General features: G+C 42.5%; 1 protein-coding gene across 1 annotated transcript; it reads left to right on the top strand.

The window, feature by feature from the left end:
- Nucleotides 1-13,605: 13,605 nt before the first annotated feature.
- On the top strand, nucleotides 13,606-19,051 carry LOC307112539 (serine/threonine-protein kinase MARK2-like; the record flags this gene model as incomplete). The annotated part of the gene is made up of 2 exons (XM_079793260.1): nucleotides 13,606-14,604; nucleotides 18,992-19,051. The coding sequence occupies 2 exons, from the start codon at nucleotides 13,606-13,608 to the stop codon at nucleotides 19,049-19,051; spliced, it is 1,059 nt and encodes a 352-aa protein (XP_079649386.1).
- Nucleotides 19,052-22,552: the final 3,501 nt, after the last annotated feature.

Raw genomic sequence — 22,552 nt, 5'->3', positions numbered from 1 at the left:
TTTCCCTTTAAAAGCCTTCAAAATCCTCCTGTTCGTCATCTGATATTATAAGTACTACATCAATGAAATCGTTTTTAAGTTTAGATTAGGTACCAATTTAAAAAGACTCCTTTCTTTTCTCTCCTTAACTGCAGTCCTAAACCTGAAAATGTAAATTAAGTGATAGCAACTTAAGTGATAGAACAAAGAAATAGTCTAGCAAAAGATCAACATTCATACAGTGTGAAGCTAGTTGTCCAGGTGTCTCAAGTCATTTTCTTTTCTTTTTATAAAAATAAATTTTTATTGATTTTAGAGAGGAAGAGAGAGGGGGAGAGAAATAGAAACATCAGTGATGAGAGAGAATCATTATCGACTGCCTTCTGCACACCACACACTGAGGATGTAGCCCCCAACCTGGGCATGTGCCCTGACCCAGAATCAAACAGTGACCTCCTGGTTAGTAGTAGGTCGACACTTAACCACTAAGCCACACCAGTAGGGCTGCAGTCATTTTCTAACTGTTGTTTTAATGAAGAGGTAATCAGACTATCAAAGTGTGAACTTTTAATAAAGTCACTCAGATTGAGTAAAAACAGTTTGGGGCAACACTCATTTGTTGCATCTATGAGAATTCAGAATGAATAAAATAGCAGCAATTCAAATGTACGCAGTTCTTGAAAATTGATTATTGTATTCTCTGGCACATCCAGCACATACCATTTCTGTCTAACTCAGACACACCTGTCCCATTGGTATTTACACATATGCTAAGTTAATTCAGAGGTGAGAAGTCATCATTGTTAAGGTTTTCTAGGCAAATACTTGTGTATGCCCTTTTTTATCTTGTGAACTTTCACTCTCAACTACTGCTTCTTATGTAGACTGCTGCATATAAAAGTCCCAGTGGCATGTGATGATTATTTGTAAGTCAAAAACCAACAAACAAAACTGAATTACAATCACTTGGAGGTGGAGGAGACCTAACTAGTTTTTGCTTCAAGAAAATCAGGCCCTGGGATTTTCTAATGCACTGTTACCATTTGTTGATTCACTCATTTAATCCTTCAATAAAGAGTTAAGTGTCTATTGTGTGACAGGCATTTTACTACTCAGGCTCTCTGTTCATACCACCAAAGTAGCATTGTACAGGCATTCCTAAGTGTTTATCAAATGTTTACTGAAAGAATATTTTATAAGAATTCAGAGAAAATTTTCTATGCTCCTGAATATACCATAAACTGTTGTTGATAAGAATTTGTTTTTTAAATTTATTTTTATTTTTTGCATTTTTAGGTGTATTTATTACCTGAAGGGAGTCAATACAGAACTTGTCCAATTAAAAAAAAATCACCTTAAGATCAAAACATAGCTTAACTAGCAGTACTTAGAATATAGAAACATTTTCATTAATTCTTTACAAATGTCTGTGTAAATAAAACAGATTATAAGCACTTCTTTCCAGCTACTAAACCAATCCTTAGTAATGCTGACCATTATGGATTGACATGGGATATTCTTTGAGTTCCACAAATAATTTGCAAGAATAAAAATTTTTGTGTTTGTTTTTTTTTCTGTGATATTCTTAAAAATAATACTAGCATATTCTGCTTAATGTGCCTGAATTCATATGTTGTCAGTCATACAATATTATATACCACTAGAGGCCCGGTGTACAAAATTCATGCCCAGGGGGTGGGAGGTCCTTCAGTCCGGCCTGCACACTCTAGCAATTCAGGACCCCTTGGGGGATGTCCAACTGCCGGTTTAGGCCCGATCCTGGATCAGGCCTAAACCGGTAGTCTGACATTCCTCTTGAAATCCGAGACTGCTGGCTCCTAACCACTCGCTTGCCTGCCTGCCTGATCACACCTAACCATTTTGCCTGCCTGCCTGATCACCCCTAACTGTTCACCTGCCTGCCTGATTGCCCCTAACCACTTTGCCTGCCTGCCTGATCACCCCTAACCACTCTGCCTGCCTGCCTGATCGCCCCTAACCACTCTGCCTGCCTGCCTGATCGCCCCTAACTGCTCACCTACCTGCCTGATCGCCCCTAACCGCCTCTGCCTCAGCCCCCACCATCACAGCTTCATCCAGAAGGATGTCCGGAATGACATCCAGAAAGTTGTTCTGCTGTTTGGTCTAATTAGCATATTACACTTTTATTATTATAGATTTTTAAAGTAACAGCTCTGTGAGATAAAATGTATATGCCAAAAATTTCACCCTTTAAACTACAATTAAGTAGTCTTTTGTATATTTTACAGAGTTTTGCAACCATCCCCACGAATATCAGAACATTTTCACTCCCCAGACCTTTTTTCTCTCTACTCCCTGCAGCTACTAAACTACTTTCTATCTCTGTGAATTTTCCTATTTGGCACATTTCCTATAAATGGAATCATGCCATATTTGTTCTTTTGTATCTGGCATCTTTCACTTAACACAATGTTTTCAAGGCTCATATATGCTGTTACATGCATTAGTACTTCATTTCTTTTTCTGGCTGTATAATATTTCATTGTATGGACATACTATAATTTGTTTATCCATTCATCGTTACATGGACATTTGGGTTGTTTGCATTTTTGGTTATTATGAATATGCTACTGTGAATATTTTTGTACAAGATTTTTTATGAGCTTATGTTTTTAATTCTCCTTCATATAGTATATTATTTAGGTCTAGAGTTGCTGGGTCATATGGTAACTCTATGTTTAACTTTTTGAGTAACTATCAAACCATTTTCCAAATTGACTACACCATTTTGCATTCTTACCAGCAGTGTTCTAATTTATCCATCCTTACAAACACTTGTTATTGTTTATCAGTAGACAATATTATATTTTTATTGTATATCAATACAAGTGGGTGTGAAGTGGTATCTTATTGTAGTTTTTGTTTGCATTTCCCTAATGACTAATTATGTTTGAGTATCTTTTATATGCTTATTGGCCAGGGGTATACATTTTTCAAGAAAGATCTATTCAAATCCTTTGTCCATTTTCAATTGGATTATTTGTTTTTACTGTTGAGTTGAATAAATCCTGTATATATTCTTGATATAAATCTGATCAGATATATGATTGGCAAATATTTTCTTTCATTCTGAGGATGTCTTCTCGCCTTATAATTCCTTTAAACATAAAATTTTAAGTTTTGGTGCAGTCCTATTTATTTGTTTTTCTCTTATTGTCTATGTTTTTGGTGTCATATCTAAAAAATTATTACCTAATCTAAAGTCATGAAGATGACTTTCTTAGAGTCTTATAGTTTTATTTCTTACATTTATGTTTGTGAATTATTTTTTAGGAAAAAATTTTAGTCTTTGTTAAAATATAATACCTACACAGAAAATACAAACAAGTATTAAGTTGATACATTTTTGCAAACTGAACATTCTCATGTAACTAACACTCAAATCAAAGAACATAACATCACAAGCACCCCAGAATTCTTCCTCTCAGTTATAGTCAAACCTCTCCCCCACATATACACACACACTTTTCAAAGATATTTTGACTTTTAAAAGCATAACTTACGGTAGTTTTCCATATTTTTCACTCTATACAAATGTAAAGGCTGTGCATTCTCATTCCTGTCAATTTTCTTTGGCTTCATCTTATGTTTATGGGATTTATTCACATTGTTGTATGTAGTCATAAATTATTCATTTTCATTGCAGTAAAGTATACAATTTTATGATTACACTATAAATTAATTTATCTCTTCTACTGCAGATGGACATTTGGATAGTGTCCAGTTTGGGACTATTATGAACAATGACATTCTAGTTCATGTCTTTGGGTGAATGTATTTCTGCTGTATGTATATATGTGTGTATATATGTATGTGTGTGTATGTGTGTGTATATATATATATATATATATATATATATATATATATATATATGCCTAGAACTGCTGGGTCATAGGGAATGATATATTCAGCTTTAGTAGATGCTGCTAAATAGAAGAATTTAGTGGAAGCTGTACCAGTTGATATTTTATAGCGGTCAAGCTAAGAAATGGCTAAGTGAGAGTTGTAGCAGAGCAGATGGAGAGATCAGGATCAAAGTGGAGGCAGAGTCCATAGGATTTACTGATGTCGGTGTGAGGAAGGAAAGAAAGAAAGGATTACTCTTAGATCTTTAATTGGAGAAACAGAGTGACCAGTGGTGTCATTTACTGAAATGGATAAGGGCCTTGAGGAGCAGTAGATTTGGTGGGATAGGAATTAATAATTGTTATATAGATATATTAAAAGTGAAAAATACTGCTCAGTTTAGTATGGTGAAAAGAAAGCCAGATGAGTGGGAATATCATAAAGATAAAGTAAATAATTGAGAAGAGCCGAGTGTACACTATAGAATGAACTAGATAAAACTTACTGACAAATCATTAGCTAATATGCTGCAACTGCAAATATATAATTATAACTACAGTTTACACCATGTTAGTTCTGTTATTAACTCCCCTTCTCTCTAAATCAGGCTATTAATGACGCATAGAGAGCAGAGGTCCTAGGCCAGTGGTCCGTAAACTGCGGCTCTTTGGCCCCTTGAGTGTGGCTCTTCCACAAAATACCACGTGCGGGCACGCACGTACACTGCGATTAAAACTTCGTGGCTCATGCGCAGAAGTCGGTTTTCGACTCTCAAAAGATATTTCAATCGTTGTACTGTTGATATCTGGCTCTGTTGACTAATGGGTTTGCCGACCACTGTCCTAGGCTATCCCAATTCTTTCCAACCCAAGTGTGTACATAGGAAAAGAGATGCTTCTAAGTACTGATCCCATACTGATGCTGAGCTCTTCATCCATCTAAGAGCAACTGCTCATTATTTGGTCTCTTATGTAAGAAGACATTCTCTTCATCATTTCAAATGTTACAGCCATCTCCTTTTACATGTGTTTCTGCACTAAAATGGAATATAAACCTTTTAGGGATAACTTGCCACTTGGATTATGATACCTCCGTATATATACATTAATCAGGAGCTGGCTTAAGGTTTCTCAGTATACAGATACTCCTCGACTTACTAATACAATGGAGTTACATCCTGATAAGCCCATTGCACATTTAAAATACTGTAAATCAAAACTGCATTTAATACACCTAACCTGCTAAACAGCATAGCTTAGCTGAGCTTACCTTAAATATGCTCAGAACACTTACATTAGCCCACAGTTGGACAAAATTAGACAATATAATAAAAACACAATAGACTATAAGTTGTTTACTGTCATGCTCGTGGGGCTAACTTGGAGCTGCAGGTCATAGCCCCTGCCCAGCATCACAAGAGAATATCGTACCCCATACACTAGCCCATGAAAGATCAAAATTCTAAGGACAGTCTCTAATTTCATTTTGGGCCCATTATAAAGTGAAAAAAATCGTTAAGTGAAACTGTTACAGAAAAGCGAAGAACAAAGCAATACTTAGAGAGATGGAGTTACATTTATTATGCGCGGGTCCAGAGGAAAATGTATCTCAATTTCTGCGCCCCAACATGCAGGAATTCTCCCTATTTATATGATTTTACCTTCTTTGTCTCCCAAATATGGAGTGTTCCCGGCCCCTTTTGCAAGTTCTTAAAGAGCCCGTATGTGCTGGGCCTTGAGACCTCAACCAGAGGCCTAGCCTGGCGCCAGCACTGATAAACTTGTCTGGGGAAAATGTAATGGCCTCGCTGAAGTGGGAGTAGTCTTAGCAAGCAAGATTTTACAGAAGCCAATTAGCAGGGTTAAAGTTTCAAACAGCAGTTTTCATATAAGATGGATGCTTCATTCCCCACTGGTTTTATGTACATGAGTCAAATCATTGACTCTTAGTAGTATATTTACCCCTGAGGACTATAATCTTAATTTTCTCCCTAATAACAATAGTGAGCCTGCTTATTAGATAAGGGACCGGAAGGAGGGCCTGGAGTAATCTTGAGAGAGCCCGAGAGTCCTGGACTCTCTTTTCCTGGGCTGTCTTAAGCCGGGTGTGATGAAGCCATGTTGGGATTCTGTTGACCTTGACTGCCGTGGAGGTGGTCCTTTCCAGGTAGAAGTCAGTCCCTGGGCAGCAAATTTCTCTACCCAAACAGAGTCACCAGGGTGGAAGGGATGAACCAGATCAGAAGTTGATACAGGCAGAGCATCTCAGATGTGCTTCTGGATTGCTTCCTGGGTAGACTGTAAAGCCTGTAAGAACTTGAATAAAGACTGGTTATGGATTTTAGCTTTTCTAGATTGGGTAGGTCAGGATCTGGAAGAGTCACTAGAATCTGTAGAGGCCCCACTGGTTTTAGGGCAGCCTCCCGGGCAGCTTCATCTGTGGCCCGGTTCCCTCTTGCTTCTGTGGAGAACCCTTACCTTGTTGTAAATGTGTACCTGCTATCAGTATAAATTGTTACTGATTTTTCTTTTGTCTACTAGAGAGCCTGAAACTGGGTGGCTCAAGTGTTTGACATCCAGTGCTCTACTGTGTTCTGGAGTAAAACCTCGACCTCATGTGGGGCAGTTAGGATTAGTTACTGCCCTAGGGTTAACTTATTTGCTTTTTCAATAAGCATAGCTGTGGCTGCTACTGCCTGGAGGCAAGCATGTCACCCAAATGCAAAGGGGTCAAGTATTTTGGACAAATAAGCTACTGGCCTTTTCTAAGGGCTGAGACTTTGGGTGAATACCTCTTTGGCTATGCCCCTTGTCTTAAATACTTAGTTACATCTGGTAGCGCAAGTTGGCCCATCGTCCTTGCTCTGCTCATGTCTGTCTAACTGCCTAATATATTACCTCAAGGATCCTGGCTCTGAATTCTTTTAGGGAAAATGGACGTTGAATTACTTCTGTAGCTGCTTCATGCTGAGGAGGGACGAAGTTTTCTCTCAGAGCCAAGAGATCCTTGCTGTCTGTCACAGGGACGATGAGGCCTGGGCACAGAAGTATGTGGGCTTGTGACCTGGCAGAGACAAACTGTAACAAATGATCTGGTGGAAGGGAAAGAAAACATTTCCGTTTTAATTACCTCTATTGAAATATAATTTTTCTCCTCAAAATTACCTCTATGTTTATCAAAAGAGCCAGATAAAGACTAATTTACCTATGGTATTTAATTGGCCTGATTGTTTGCATAAACACAACAAGAATGGTAACTGACTACCTTTGCCAGAATTTCACGATTGAATCTTATTGTGCCCCATAGGGCTAGGAAGCCAAACCATCCAGCTGCCGTCAGGCCTGCCTGTAGCATCTGCTGAGTTAGGTGAATCCCTCACCTGCAACAACTCCACCTGGGCCCACACCCTAGGTTTTAAGGCCCATCTCAGTAGCCCTCCTACGTGTCGAGGCCTAGAGGGTGTGGGGTTCCACAGGGACGCAGAGTCGTCCTTATTGCTCCCCTTCTACTCTGACCAACCGCCAGTGATGGTAGGGCATGGGCCTGATGCTCCAGCGCCAGCCATTTTCAGGGCTCCCAAGCAGGATACCAGGCTTTTCCTTGGCACTCTTATTGGCTTCAAGTCTTTAGAGTTCAGACAGGGCTCTTTAAAACATGACACTCTGGTCAAAGTGATTGGTCAATAAAACCACTATTAGAAACCGGTCTTATTGAATTTATGCAGAGAAACGTATTGCCATGATTTATTAAGCATTGCCAAATTTCAGAGGAATTATATAAGGAGAAAAATATACTGACCTGCTTTAAGATCTTCTGATTTTCCTTGTCAGTCCTCTCTATGGATTCTTCAGAGTAATATAACTGTCTTCAAATGACAAGGAGAAATTCAAAATGTGTCTATATTCAAGTAGACAATTATAGCTGTCCTTGTGGTAGGGTTCCCCCTACTTAACTTGTCCTTAACTTTTATATGGTCTCTGGGAGGGGTGACATGCCCTCTGAGAAAGGACTAAGGGAGCTTTATTGCTTTACAAGGTCTCACATGTCACAGGACCTCACGGGGTCTGTAATTCCTGTAACAAAGGGCTGGTACTCACTACTTCCCTCTGTTCTAAACAGGCCTTCCCAAGTTTTCTAAAGTTGAGGTTTGTGCCACACCTGACATGGGTATGGCCACACAGGCCTGCAAGACAGTATACAGGCTGCCAACTGTCTTTTAATAGAGACCAAAACCAGATGGGTATTTTCCTTGCCTAATTGGGCACCTGCCCTTGTCTTTCTGGAGTCATGTCCATGAAGTCACAGGCATCATCTAAGTCTATTATACAGTTTTCTGCAGGCCACTGTCAGGGCTGTGCATGGTAGCCAGTTCTTCTTTGTAGCCATAAACACAGCCTGTCTAATTTCCCTAAAATTTATTCTGGCACGGGAGAAAGTTGTTTTGCTGTAGACAGGCAGCTTAACCCCCACATATCTGGGCTTGGACATCTGCGTAGAAAGCCGTAATTTATAAGTTTAACATGTGGCCTTAGGTTCTTCCAACCCAACAGGGTCTCTGCCAACACTCAGTCAGACTCCTCCTCTCTTGGAGAATCTCAAAGTCCTGAAGGCTCCCCGGTCCAGGGAAAGTGCCTTTTCTTTGCTCTTTGACTTTAAGCTGCCAGTCTAAAACAGCTAGAGTTGTAGTTAGAAACAGCTTTGCATACTGCAAAGCGCTTCTGTGGCAGTGGCTTGGGTATTAGGCTCCTTGTCTTCCTGCCAGTCCCCTTTGTGGCAGAGCATCAACCAGGCCTCTCCCAAGGGAGTTCACTGGAAGGGGATCTCAGCCCCTCCTCTTCCAGCAGCAACAGGTACTGAACCCTTTCAGTACATTTGTAAACAGGGAGCTTTCACTAGCTCTATCTGCTGCTTTTACAGATCCAGGCCACTACAGGCAGCTCAGGCATCCAGCCCCCCTCACCCACTTCTTTCATCTGGCTCTTGGGGACTGAGTCTACCTAGCAACGAGTTTTAAATCACCAGTAAAAATAAACAAAAACCTATCTCTCCCAGCTTCATAATTAACTGCTGACACGCCCCTCCCCTTCTCTGCATTAACCATTTACTCTATCCTTAGCAGGGGAAATAAGGCAAGCGGTCTGAGATCCTGTGTAACCAGGCTTTTTACATTTAAGGATACTTTTTTCTCATTCAAATCTGTAACCGTTGTTTTCCCTCATAGATTTTTACTCTAAGCCCCTAGACTCCTAGAGGATCTTAAATCCTCCTCCTCTACCACTCTTGATTTCTCTGACCACCCCCTCCCCACCCCATCCCATCCCCCAGTCCAGTTGTTTGTCTCCCTTCCTGATTGTGAGTCAGAGGAAGACAATTCCTACAGTGGGAGAAATAGAAACAGTGGGAGTTTCAGAGAAAACTACAGACTACTGCTGTAGCAGTCCTCCCTTTCGAAGGCTGAGTTTCGACCTGTGGAAAATGACTATTAGTCAGCCCGAAAAGATAGCAGATGAGGATAAGGGTGTGTAGGCAGATTTCTGGTGAACTGAAAGCCTGGATGGCCTCCTGAAAGAAAATATCTTTAATCCAGTTACAGATGCTATTAGAATCAGGATGAGAGAGGAAGGGAAAGACCAGGTTATGTCTTCTATGAGGATCCTAATAAATAACTGAAAATAAGTCAAACAAAACATATAACCACGAAGACAAAAGACTACACAAGACACATAACTAGAGTTAACTTGGTCCATAGATAGTTAATAATAATTTCAGCCTTAGTTCCACATTGGACTATGATGTCACAGGCAGGGACAGGGCCTGTAAATCTCTCCGCCCCGCGGAGCTGTAAGCCCTGTCCCTGGAAGTCTCCGACCACCAAAAGAGATAAGAAAGCCATAAATAAAAGTTCTTTATTCTTTGAAATGTCACAAATTTATACCTTTAAATTTACCCTAGGACTTTAAAATTTCAATTTAATACAGCAAATTCACAAATCAGAGCAAACTGAAACCCTTACTTATACAAACATACAAACAGAGAAATTTTTATTAGCTAAATGGGCTGATTCCCTCCCACTGTGATAGAGAGCAAACATCTCTTGAGAAAAATAACTCAGCAGCGCTGCTTAAGACCCATCACCACAAGTCAGCCCTATTTTTAAACAATTTAAACAACAGAAAGAGATAACATATACTCTCATGTGTACAGCCAGAAGGCACAAAGTAGCTTTCACTTCACACAGACCAGTTACTGAGCAGAAAATTATGCCAAGACAAACATCCATACTCACACTCTCTCAGTAGACTAGCCCAAACTGGAGTGAGCAGATAAATGAAACAATGCCCAACTCCCCAGACGGGCTTGGGGGCACTCCAGGCACCCATGCCCCAGAACAGAATTCTCAACCAATGTATTGGTGAGAAACTACCGGAGGAGTTAAGACTGCATCCAGTCCCCCCTTCTCGGTAGCAAATTGGCTAGTTCCACACAAACAAACACAGAGTGAACTCATAATTCCTTCATTCACCTCCAGAGTCTCACATTTATATACTAGCTAGTCCGAGTTTTTGACTTCTACCAGCTATTTACCCAGAGTTTAAACAGTCACCTGATTCCTGACTCCTGATTAATTTGCCTGAGGAAGCTCTATGGCCTCCGGGGAGGTGATCAAGCTCCCCCTTCCACTCACTTGGAGTGGGCTGAACCGACGGGGCCCCTACCTTACAGATTCTGTCGACAGGTCCAGAAGTGTCTGTCCACTCTCTCCAGATGCCGGCCGGGTCCTGGGCTGAGGTCCAGGAGGGCCCGGAGTCCCCCAGTTCAATTCTAAATCAGCAGAGCGGTCCCTCCCGGAGGCCCATCCGGCTCCCCCGGGCCCCAAACCTGGCCCATTCACTGGAGGCCAAAAGGCCAAGCTAGTTATTCCTCGGTTCAGGGAACCAAAAATGTTACAGAAAATTGAAGAAAAACAAAGCAATACTTAGAGAGATGGAGTTACACTTATTACACACGGGTCCAGAGACAAATGTATCTCAATTTCTGGGCCCCAACATGCAGGAATTCTCCCTATTTATATGATTTTACCTTCTTTGTCTCCCAAATATGGAGTGTTCCCGGCCCCTTTTTTCAAGTTCTTAAAGAGCCCATATGTGCTGGGCCTTGAGACCTCAACCAGAGGCCTAGCCTGGCGCCAGCACTGATAAACTTGTCTGGGGAAAATGTAATGGCCTCGCTGAAGTGGGAGTAGTCTTAGCAAGCAAGATTTTACAGAAGCCAATTAGCAGGGTTAAAGTTTCAAACAGCAGTTTTCATATAAGATGGATGCTTCAAAACCATTCTACGTGGGTGACCATCTATATTGTATTAACTACTGGAAAATTCTTTTTGAATATTTTTATACTATGTTTTAGATAATAACAATGAAGAAACATTAAAAAGACAAACTGAGCGGGTGATTAGGTAAAATGGGAGATACAACTATAGGGATAAAATGTTTTATTGCACTTCACTTTATTACACTTCTCAGATGTTGCATGTTTTACAAATTAAAGGCAAGACCATCCACCAGCAAACAGATTACAACTTGCTCTATTGCAATACTAGCTTTACAGCAGTGGTCTGGAACTGAACTCACAATTTCTCAAAAATATGCCTGTACAATGAAATAAAATTTATTCCAACAATTTTTCCTAAAATATTTTAATTCAGTGGTTTTTAATATAATCACATGTTGTACATCCATCATGACCATCTCATTTCGGAACAATTTATCAACCCCAAAGGAAATTTTGTACAAATTAGTAATCACTCTTCATTTTGTGGAATGTCTTTTCACTTCCTTTTTTTTAAGGGGGATTTTATTTTGGCAAATGTTTGTTTTATTTTTTAATCCTCACCTGAGGACATGCTTAGAGAGAGAGCAAGAGAAAGGAAGAGGGGGGGGGGGGAAGGAGGGAGAGAGACAGAGAGACATTATTCAGTTGCCTTCTATACATGTACCAACCAGGAATCAAACCCTCAATCCAGATATGTGCCCTGACTAGAAATCAAGCTTGCAACCTTTTCATGCACAGGACAATACTCAACAAACTGAGGTGTCCTTTAAGCTCAAAAGTTTTTAATTTTGATGAAGTCCAAATTATCTATGTTTTACTCTTATTGTTTGTGCTTTTGGTGTCATATTTAAGAAATCATTGCTTGTAATCTCTGACTGTAACTTGTAAACATCTGTCTAGAATTGATGAAATGTCCCCCATTTGGATCCCAATTAGCTCAGCAGCAAAGATTATCATGTTTAGGAGCTGAGTATCACAGCAGTAAGGTAAAAATGAACAAACGAAAGTGTTTTAGAGGGAGAAGCTCAGAGGCTAATCCCTCTAAAGATTCACTTTACACAAAGCTGAGACTTTAGGAAGTGTTAAAGGAAAATGATTACTAGATAACATACATGTGATTAAAACACTCAATGTACTGAAAGTAGGAATTTGTCTTAGAAGATTAGTTTGAAATAGAATATGCCAGAGGCTCCCCCAAAGTGTCCTCAAGGCTGCCTGCTCCCTCTCTGCCTCCATAAAGGGTGGAATTTGCCCCAACATATTACCCCACCCTTTGTACCTCTGTAGACATTTTTTTTCATCCAGAGAAGTCTTTTGTGTAATCTGGAAATGGATATTCAAAATGTAAACATACCTTGCAGCCTTACTGCAGGTCCAAATTTATTTCGTCCTTAGCAAGTACCAGTGGAAGGACGAATCATCTTCTTTAATCTTTACAGCGAGGCTCCTACCAGCCGGCTTTTCCTCAGTCTCACTGAGCAACCACAGACCCGGAAACCCAGACTTATCTGCCCCCAAAGCTGAGTGAGGACAGAACATGACTGTTTTTTAGAATCACTTTGATTAATAGTTGGTCATATTTTGTTACCACAAACTCTTCTGTTAATCCAGTGAACAAACATTTATTAAACACTTATTTTGTTGCCACTCACTGCTAGACTCAGGGAACACTATAGTCCTGCCCCTTCCTTCATGGGAAAGACAGACAGTAAACAAGACTCAGCCTCACTGTGGTAGGTGCTGTGAAGATGACAAACGTGATGGCCTGAGTGAGGTAGGTAGGGATGGATGGATCAGGGATATCTGAACTTAGAATTAAGCAGATGATATCTGAACTGAGAACTAGAGTATGAGAATAAGTCAGACTTTTCTGTGTGTGTGTGTGTGTGTGTGCGCGCGCGCGCACACACACACACACACACATCTTATAGATTTTTATTTCTAATAAAATAAATATCAATATAATATCCCAAATAAAAAAAAATGTGTCTTTTTGTTTTTCCCAGAGTATAAGGGTCATGAGACCAAAAAGGGAGAAAACCACTATGGTTTATCCCCTGCTAGGATTGGTCCATTTCTTGCTCTGACCTCATAAGGTGCCATTGTGATGGAATTGCAAACCACTCCCCAGCTGGGATTGGTCCATTTCTTGCTCTGACCTCATAAGGTGCCATTGTGATGGAATTGCAAACCACTCCCCAGCTGGGATTGGTCCATTTCTTGTTCGGACCTCATAAGGGGGCATTGTGATGGAATTGCAAACCACTCCTATAAAAAGGCGCTGACTGGGCTGAGGATTTTGTCCGTTATAGCCCAGGAAGCTGATTGTGGTGACCTGTGGACTAGGACTCCCTAGTTGGTTTTTGCCTTTTTTTTCTCATTTGTGTTTTGTTCTTTTGGTGTTGCGATGTCTAATGACTTTGCAGCCCCCTCTGCCATCCAGGGCCGCTGTATTGGAGACTATGTTCTCCAGGACAGCATTGGCCAGGGAGCCTGTGCCAAGGTGTATTTGGCCTGGCACGAGCTCACTGGGACAGAGGTGGTTGTGAAAGCCATTAGTCTGAAGGGCTTCCCTAGATACCATCGAGAAGTCTATTCTCTTCAGAACCTAAATCACCCAAATATCACAAAGTTATTTGAGGTGATTACCACCCCAGACAAACTTTATCTGGTTATGGAGCACGTGAGGGGAGGGGACCTGCGTGAGCACTTGGAGAACCACGGCCCCCTGAGCGAGCGCCAAGCCCGCGCCGCGTTCCGGCAGGTGGTGTCGGCGCTCCGGTACTGCCACCAGCGGGGCATCGCCCACCGGGACCTGAAGCCGGACAACATCCTGCTGGATGAGGACGGGACCTGGAAGCTGGCCGACTTCGGGTTCAGCCGGAAGGTGAGTGACGACTGCAAACTGAGCACCTTCTGCGGCACCTTCCACTACCTGGCCCCGGAGCTGCTGCAGCGGGAGCCGTACGACGGCCGGAGAGCGGACGTCTGGAGCCTGGGGGTGACCCTGTACAGGACCGTGACCGGGACGGTGCCCTTCCACGCGGACAGCCTCGCGAAGATGAGGGACCAGGTCCTGGCCGGGCAGTTCGAGGTCCCCCCCTTCATGACGAGGAAAGGGAAACACTTTCTTAGAATGTTGCTGACTGTCGACCCCAGCCAGAGACCCACCCTGGACGAGGTCATGCAGCACCCCTGGCTCAGCGTGGGCCGGGAGGAGCTGCGGCCCTACAGCGAGCCGCCCGGGGGGGACCTGGACCCCCAGGTCCTAGAAACCATGCAGAGCCTCGGCTTCGAGCCGGACCAGATAGAGCGGTCTGCGAGGGAGCGGAGATTTGACCGGGTCATGGGAACCTACCGGATCCTGAAGCAGATGGAAACCAGGATGCCAGGCCTCAGGGTGAAGGTAAGGCCCTACCGCTCCCCTGACAGCAGTGACCTTTCCTCAAGCTACGAGGCGGCTCCCCCATCTGATGGGGGGACTGGAGAGGCGTCTCAGCCATCTGATGGGGGGGCTGAAGACGCGTCTCAGCCATCTGATGGGGGGACTGGAGAGGCGTCTCAGCCATCTGATGGGGGGACTGAAGAGGTGTCTCAGCCATCTGATGGGGGGGCTGAAGAGGGGTCTCAGCCATATGATGGGGGGGCTGAAGAGGTGTCTCAGCCATCTGATGGGGGGACTGAAGAGGCGGCTCAGCCATCTGATGGGGGGGCTGAAGAACCTTCCATGCCCCCACACTACCTGTGCTTGAACGTGACCGGGCCCCCACCCAGCCTGGAATCCATGACCACGCCTCCCCCATTGGAGTCCATCGAGTTCAGGACAGGTACCCCCAGCCCAGACCTCCAGCTCGGCCCTGGGGGCTCCCCCACCACCCACAGCAGCAGCAGCAGCAGCAGCAGCAGCAGCAGCAGCAGCAGCAGCATCACCATCAGGGGTGGAGCCCCAGAGGGATCCACCCGTGAAAGCCGCCTCCGAGCTGGGCAGCCTGAGGGTGGCACCCCAGCCCCTCCCTCTGCCAACAGCCAGGGCCGGCCAGGGTTGGCTAGAAGGGCCTTCCGAGCCTTCTTAAGATTCACATGCTGCCGGTTACCCAAAATCAAGATTCGTTTTAAAAAGAAGAAAGTCCGTCCACTGTAGTTTTTAAAATTGTGGACCAAGGCAAGGGCCACACAGTCAACTCGAAGGTGCGGAGCTCCAGGAAGGCCGGGCGCGTGGTGCTGGAGACGACCCAGAGGTCGGGAGAGCGGTGCCAGACACACCCGCTGCGTGTGCAGGTGAGAGGACTTGGTCCAGCGGAGGAGGGAGGCGTCCTCTGCTCGGGACTCACATTAGGAGGGTTTGTTTTTTTAATTTTATATCAAGTTTTATTAGTTACCAAAACAATGTGTACTATTATAAAACTGTAAATGCTGTAGATATCTATAAAGCAGAAAGTGAAAAGCTGGGGAAATTCCATTCACTAGAAGCAATCACTGTTAACAGTTTAGTGCCCACATGTTCAAACATTTCTTTCAATGCTCTGCAAACATCATTTTTTAAATTATTTTTATTATAACAGATTTATGTTATTCATATTATCTTGCTAGTTGCTTTGTTTTCTTTTTTTTTTTAAATTTAATAAATATTTATTGTATCCAGCAGCACCGTGGTCTTCAGAAGCAACTTGCCCAAAATGCCTGCTGAGCTGGGAAGACTGCGTGGCGCCCCCTGGAGGTCAAGAGGAGGGGCTGCCCTCGCTGTGGGTCCACCTCCCAGCCCCCACCTGACTGAAACCTCAGAGACTGGACGTTTTCCTGGTCCCTTTCCTCCCCTGCTCCTTGGCTCCCATGTTGTGGGGCTTCTTATTAAAGCATTTGGTTTCCCCCCCTCAAAAAAAAAATAAAAAATCATTGCTTAATCCTATATTTAAGCCTATATTTTTTTAACAATAGTTTTAGCTCTTACATTTAGCTCTCATAAATTTTTGTGGAAACTGAACATTTTAAATAATACAATATGGCAACTCTGAAAATCAGATTTCATCACTCACAGTGTATTGTCACTGCTAGTTTTTTTGTTGCTATTTGTTTAGTGAATTTTATGAAGAAATTCTGTAAAGCCTGTATTCCTTGTGTATGGTCACTGGATCCTCAGCTTGGTTAGCTAACTGGTCAACTAGTGACTGGATAAAGATTGCTCAAATGCCTAGAAGTAGTAAGTCCACTGGCTATTGTGGAGAGGCTTTGTGTGCATGTTGAGGCACACCTTCAACTCTCAGGCACTTAACAACTCTTTTTTTTTTTTGGCCTTTACTTACTAGTACTGCTGCTGCAGAGCTACAAGGTCAGCCAGAGGTGAAAGATTAGGACCGGCTCTGGTCTTTCCTGAGTAGCACACAGGCATGTGACCATCTAGATTCCCAGTCATTCAACCACTGGGCCACCCCAGCCAGGCTAAGTTTTTCAGCTTTAATTTTTTAAATTATTGTTTCCAATTGTTATTGCTGTCCCAGGAAGTTGCAGTTTTAAACAAGTGCTGCTGATAACTTTCTACAAATGTCCCAGGCCAAGGGCTATACACACTAAGCTAGTTTTGTCAGGTTTGTATGGCTAATATGGACCTGCATGGAGTTTTGAAAAAAGTAATTTTGACCATCTTTTTACATACAGAAGCTATTAAATTTTTAGAGTCAATACCATCAATCTTTTCCAATATAATAGACAAAAATTATTTTCTATCTCAGATTCATATATTTACCTTTCTCTAGCTGTCTTGTAATGTCATATTTATGAAATATGAATTTTGGGGGTAAAATAGGACAGGTTTAGGAAATATTAGAAGGAAATTAAGAGGACCATGGAGGAAAGCACGGCTGCAGAGCAGCAGAAGGTATATTTCCATAGAATAGGGGAGCTGGAAAGCTGCAATAAGTATATTCCATAGACTGAGGAGACTGGGAACAGCAAAAGGTCTATATTTACAAAATAAAGAGAAGGAAGCCCTTCATTCAGAAGGAGAAGAAGAAAGCCCAAAGGGAATAGGAAAACAATAGGGAAGGAGGGGTGGGGGAGAGAACCTCACAAGTGAGGTTCAACCTTTGAGCACAGGAGTTACTATAGTAACCAGTCTAGGGGAATAGTGACCAATCAGAGAGGATATCAAGGCACCAGGATGGGCAGCCTTTATAAGCCACAGGGAAAGGAACCCAGTGGGACCCTTTTCCCCCTCCCTGCGTGGGAGTCCATTCTATGGGACTCTTTCCCTCTCCCCATGTGGGAGTCTGTACTTGTTCTTCAATAAATGTCCACCTTTATTATACCACTTTCTGTCTGTGGATTCATTCTTCGATTCCGGCGGACAAAGAATCTGTGTTCCAGTCCAAAAATTCCGTATCATTTAGATTCATTATTTTGTAGTATTTTTTTCAAATTGTTAACTCTCTGAGAACCCTTTTATGAAAAAAAAAAAAAATTCCTTTCCCTACTGATTTGAATTTCCACCTTTTTAAAAGACACTTTTTGGGCTCTTTATTTCCTTACAGAGATCTGTTTGTCAATCTGCACATAGGTATAAAGCCATTTGTTATTGTAAAATTAAAATATTATAATATTGCACAACACAAATGCTCCCCTCCTTTACTTTCTGTTTTTCAAAATTTCTTGTGGTTTTTATCCATTTACTATTACAGATAAATTTTAGGTTCATTTTTGTTAAAACTTGCCTCCAAAGTAAAATATGAGCATTATAATCTGTACTCTTTTGTAATTACGTTAAACTTAAAAGTTAATTTAAGGAAATTGAAATTTTGTAGTATTACATCCATTTATCCTCATTTATTTTATAGCACTCAGTGAAATTTTATAGGTTTTTTTCCTTCAAATAGATTGAAATTACTTTGCATATTTACCTTTAGGTAGTTTATATTTTATCATTATTGTGAATATCTTCTTTTTTGCTGTATAGATTCTAAGTATATTTCTATTATAAGTATAATTTTGTTTAATGTACATTTTGAACTTGATTATTTGTTCTTGATGGACATTTCTGTAATGTGCATATAATGATACTACTTATGTTCCTTATTCTTTATAGCAATTTCATTTGTCAGAATTTCCAGAACAATATTAAATATCAGTGGTGTTAGTAAATCTTCTCCCTTATTCCTAACTTTAATAAGAATGTCCTTCTCATTTTACCTTCACAAATAGCATTGTCTCTTGGTTTGAGTTAGGTTTTTCCATATCAAATTAAGGGAAACTCCTTCTTTTGGAATCTATGATTTCAAGAATTATTAATGAATATTCACTTTTAGCTTTTGAAAATCTGTAGAAATTCTCATATTTTTTCTTCTTTTACATATTATACTAGATTTCCTGGGGTAAAACATTTTTAATTGGTTTAATAAACTATTTGTTCATGGTGCATCACTCTTTAATGCACCACTAGATATAATGACTTAATAGATTTTATTTAGAATCATTACTTCTCACTATGAGTGAGATTGATTTGTAGGGTGTGTGTTTTTTTCCCCTTCAATATCATTTTTGTTACATTTTGGTATCAGGAATAGGCTGGCCTTGAAAAACAATCGCAATGGTTTTCTTCCTTTGTTTTACAACAGTTTATATACAATGGGAATTTTTATTAAAACTTTGAAAAAGTTACTTGGAATAAAACCCTGGGCTTAAAATCTCTTTCAAAAAACAATTCTTTGACAGCATTTTGAATTTGTTCCTTATGTATTACTCCATTGGGTTTAGTCAATTTCAATTATTTGTATTTTCCAAGAATTTTAATTGTTCCTCTTTAGTCAGTTTTAAGTATCTTTTCCAAGATTCAGAGGAATCATGACCTCACTCCAGGATTATAACAACTATTTACCAAAAACTCCCATTTCTGACGGACTCCAAACATAAATAATTACCATATTTTCCGGCGTATAAGACGAATTTTTAAACCCAGGAAAATCTTCTCAAAAGTCGGGGGTCGTCTTATACGCCTGATGTCGTCTTATAGCGCGGGTGCTGAAACTTCTGAGCTGGACTGGAGAATCTGCAGTCACTGCATACGGTGGGGGGAGCTCAAAAACGGCCAGACTCCACAAGTGTCTCAGGTCGGCTCCTTTTTGTACCGCATACGGTCTCCGTCCAGCTCCACTGAAATGATTGGAGTGCGGCTGGGTGCTCGCTGCATACTGGGGGATGCGGGATGTGGCCGCGGTCGTTTTTGAGCTCCCCCCACCATATGTGGCGACCTTATGAAAGCAGCAAGAGCGGCGCTGTACAAGTACGATAGAAGAAAATCCACTCACCAGGATTCGTGGAAAGAAGTGACTTAACTTGGTCCCGATGACAAAGTGAGGGGGCGCCTCACCTGGAAGGTGTAAGTGAAGGGCGGAGCAAGCTGCAGGCATCCGGGATGCCTGGGGTATGGAAAAAAGAGATAGAGCTGTGCCCAGAAAAACACGCCTCTTTCACCCCTCTGGCCTGCCCTTGTATCCTATTACCATACCTCCTTCTCTGCCTCTCAGATCTCGCTCCTGAGGACTGTAATGAACCAGGGACTTCCAGGCACTTGCTCTCTCTCTATTGTTTGTTATCTTCCTCCTATCATCATCAGTTCCAGTTTGGTTGACAGCTTAGAAAACAAACAGCATGGCAGCTCCCATGGGTTTATTGTCTTATCCTTCCTTTCAGCTTTAGAGTGAATTAGGAAAAGTTCAATCCACTTGCACTGTTTTATGTTTACATGTTTGATGACAAACAGCCTTATGTTTATAAGTGACAGTTTTCCTGCTAAGTACCTGCATGTCATAAGCATTTGAATTAAAATTACCATATTGAAATCAAATCTGATGTTTTTTAAATTTTTATTTGGTGTGCGTTGAAAGAGGAGTAGTCTTATATGGCGAGTATATCCCAAACTCTAGATTTTAACTGGAAAAGTTGGGGGTCGTCTTATACGCCCAGTCAAGTGTGCACAAAGTGGTTTTAGAGACTCCAACATCAATTCCCGCTATTTCTTTGGAGGTGTTGATATGCAGTTGAATTCCTGATGTATACTTACCAAACTTGAACTGACTTAAAAGATGTAATAACAAAATAAAATATATTTAAATAAATCATTATCTTTTTGAATTCTTAAACCTATATCAATTTGGGCCAAATATTATTTGGAATAATTTTGATATTTAAGATAAGAAAAGTTTTAATTTTTTTCCTCATGTAGCTAGCTGTAAACAACCAGAGGAGTTATTTTATAAATCCTATTCTCTATTTTATAAGAATACTAGAGGCCCGGTGCATGAAACTCATGCATGGGGGGCGGGGGGGGGGGACGGTATGTGCCCGCAACCAAGGTACATTCCCTTGACCCGGGACCCTTCAGCCCGCTCTCCGCTGACCTCGTGGTTCTGCCTTGCTTGCTCTGCTCGCTCGTGGGAGCGCCCATGGCCCCGTCCACAGGAGCCTTGGGGGTCTACATGGCCGGGGGTGCCTCTGACCCGTTTGTCTGCTCGCTTGCCCGTTAGGACTTTTCCGCAGGAGCCGCAGGGGAGTCCACCAGCCGTGGAAGCCGCCGTGGGCCCGGCTGCATGGTAGACTCGATGTGAGAGCCCTCAGGGCATATCCGAGAGCCCTCAGGGCATGTCCTGCTGACGGCTTAGGCCCGCTCCCTGTGGTTCTCTGCTCTCTGTGGGGCTTGCCTGCTCCATACCATAGCAATGGGCAAGCTGGGTGCTGCCTGCAGCTGTGCTTGTCTGCTCCCGGGTCGCCGTGGCAACAGCCAAGCAGGCCCTGCTGGGTGCTGCCTGCAGGCCCACTTGCCTGTTGTGGGTCGCCGGCAGATACGGCCAAGCAGGCCCTGCTGTCTGCTGTCAAGCTGCGCCGCTGGACCCACCCCCAGGCCCACCCTGAGGTTGCCTGTCCAGCCCTGCCTGGCTCCCCGGGCCCCACAGCAGCTGAGGCCGCTGGGGTCTGGCCCTGCCTCCCTCTTTGGCCCTTGAAGCAGCCTCGGCGGCTGCTGACCAGGCCCTCCCCCAGTGCAGGAGCATGGAGGCAGGTCCAGTTGGTGGAGAGTCCCCTCAGCGTTTGCGGGTCGGAGCGGTGGCGGCGGTGGTGGCGCCCCCAGACCTGCGAACGCTGATGGGGGCGGGGGCGGGTCTGGGCGCTGCCGCTGCCACCGCCGCTGGAGAGACCCCTCAGCATTGCGGGTCCGGGGGGCGCCACCACCGCTGCCACCGCTCTGACCCGCAAACGCTGAGGGGTCTCCCCTCAGTGGCGACGGATCCGGCCTTTGAGATCAATGGCTGGATAGGCTGAGTCCCGCCCCCCAGCCTCCCGCTGCCCAATCGTGCGCGTAGCGGAGTGATGGTTATTTGCATATTACTCTATTATTAGAGAGGATTTAGCTTTTAGTCACCACATTGAAAAGTGAGGAACTGAAAAAGATGTATGTTGAAATGATTAATTTAGTCTACTCCTTGGCAAGTCTCCTGGAGTAGTTCTAGCACCATTCCTTATAGTGTGCAGGCAAATATTATGTATTTACCTCTTTGGATATCAGACAGGTCTCTGAGACTCATTTGTCTTCATTTTTTACTGTGCTGTTCACAGTCAGGCATTTAAATATATGGGATTAAAACCACTGGCTTTATCATTTCTACTTCATTGTTGATGCTATCATCTAATGGACCTTTTTTTTCTTTTTCTTTTAAACTTCACATGAACTTTTTCCAGAAATCTTCCAGCCCATAATCACACTTCATTTTGTAAACCATCCTTCAGAGTGTCTGCCTTTTACCATAAGTTTCTTTTCTCCAGAGGAAAGCTCCCCTTTTCATACATATACAGAGCAACCAGAATGCATTATTTATGAGCTTGGATTGCCTGGCTTCCAGCCATAATACACCCATTGCAACCTTTGAAATATTAAGATTTTTTAAGTTGATTTTACTCTTTAAATAGGCATATAGACTGGCCTTGAATGTGCATACTTAAGACGTTGACAACCCTTGAAGGAGAAATCTATCACTCAAGAAGGACTCTCTAGTGACATTCTGTCCCAGTGCATCATCAGTACAATGAATGGGGCTTTAATAATATATTGCTAAGTGCAACATATCAGTGAGCACTGGGGCGAGGAGAGAAGTCACTTTAATCAATTATTAGTGCTATGTATCATCACAGTGTCACCAGCACTCAAAAACACAAACCCATATAGGAGAGGTTATATCAATTCTATTTTCATCAGCCATATCTTTGAATCCAAGGTGAATAAAAGTAAGGCTATTAAAGGGCTCCTCAAAAAAGTGTGGTGATTTCAGTGTTTATGGGAACACTGCCAATATTGTCAAGTAGCAAATAGAAATGTT

Source organism: Cnephaeus nilssonii, assembly GCF_951640355.1.
Source record: "Cnephaeus nilssonii genome assembly, chromosome: 16".
In the NCBI taxonomy this organism is placed as follows: domain Eukaryota; kingdom Metazoa; phylum Chordata; class Mammalia; order Chiroptera; family Vespertilionidae; genus Cnephaeus; species Cnephaeus nilssonii.
Note: the sequence above shows the minus strand (reverse complement) of the source record. Positions and strands in the feature narration are given on the sequence as shown.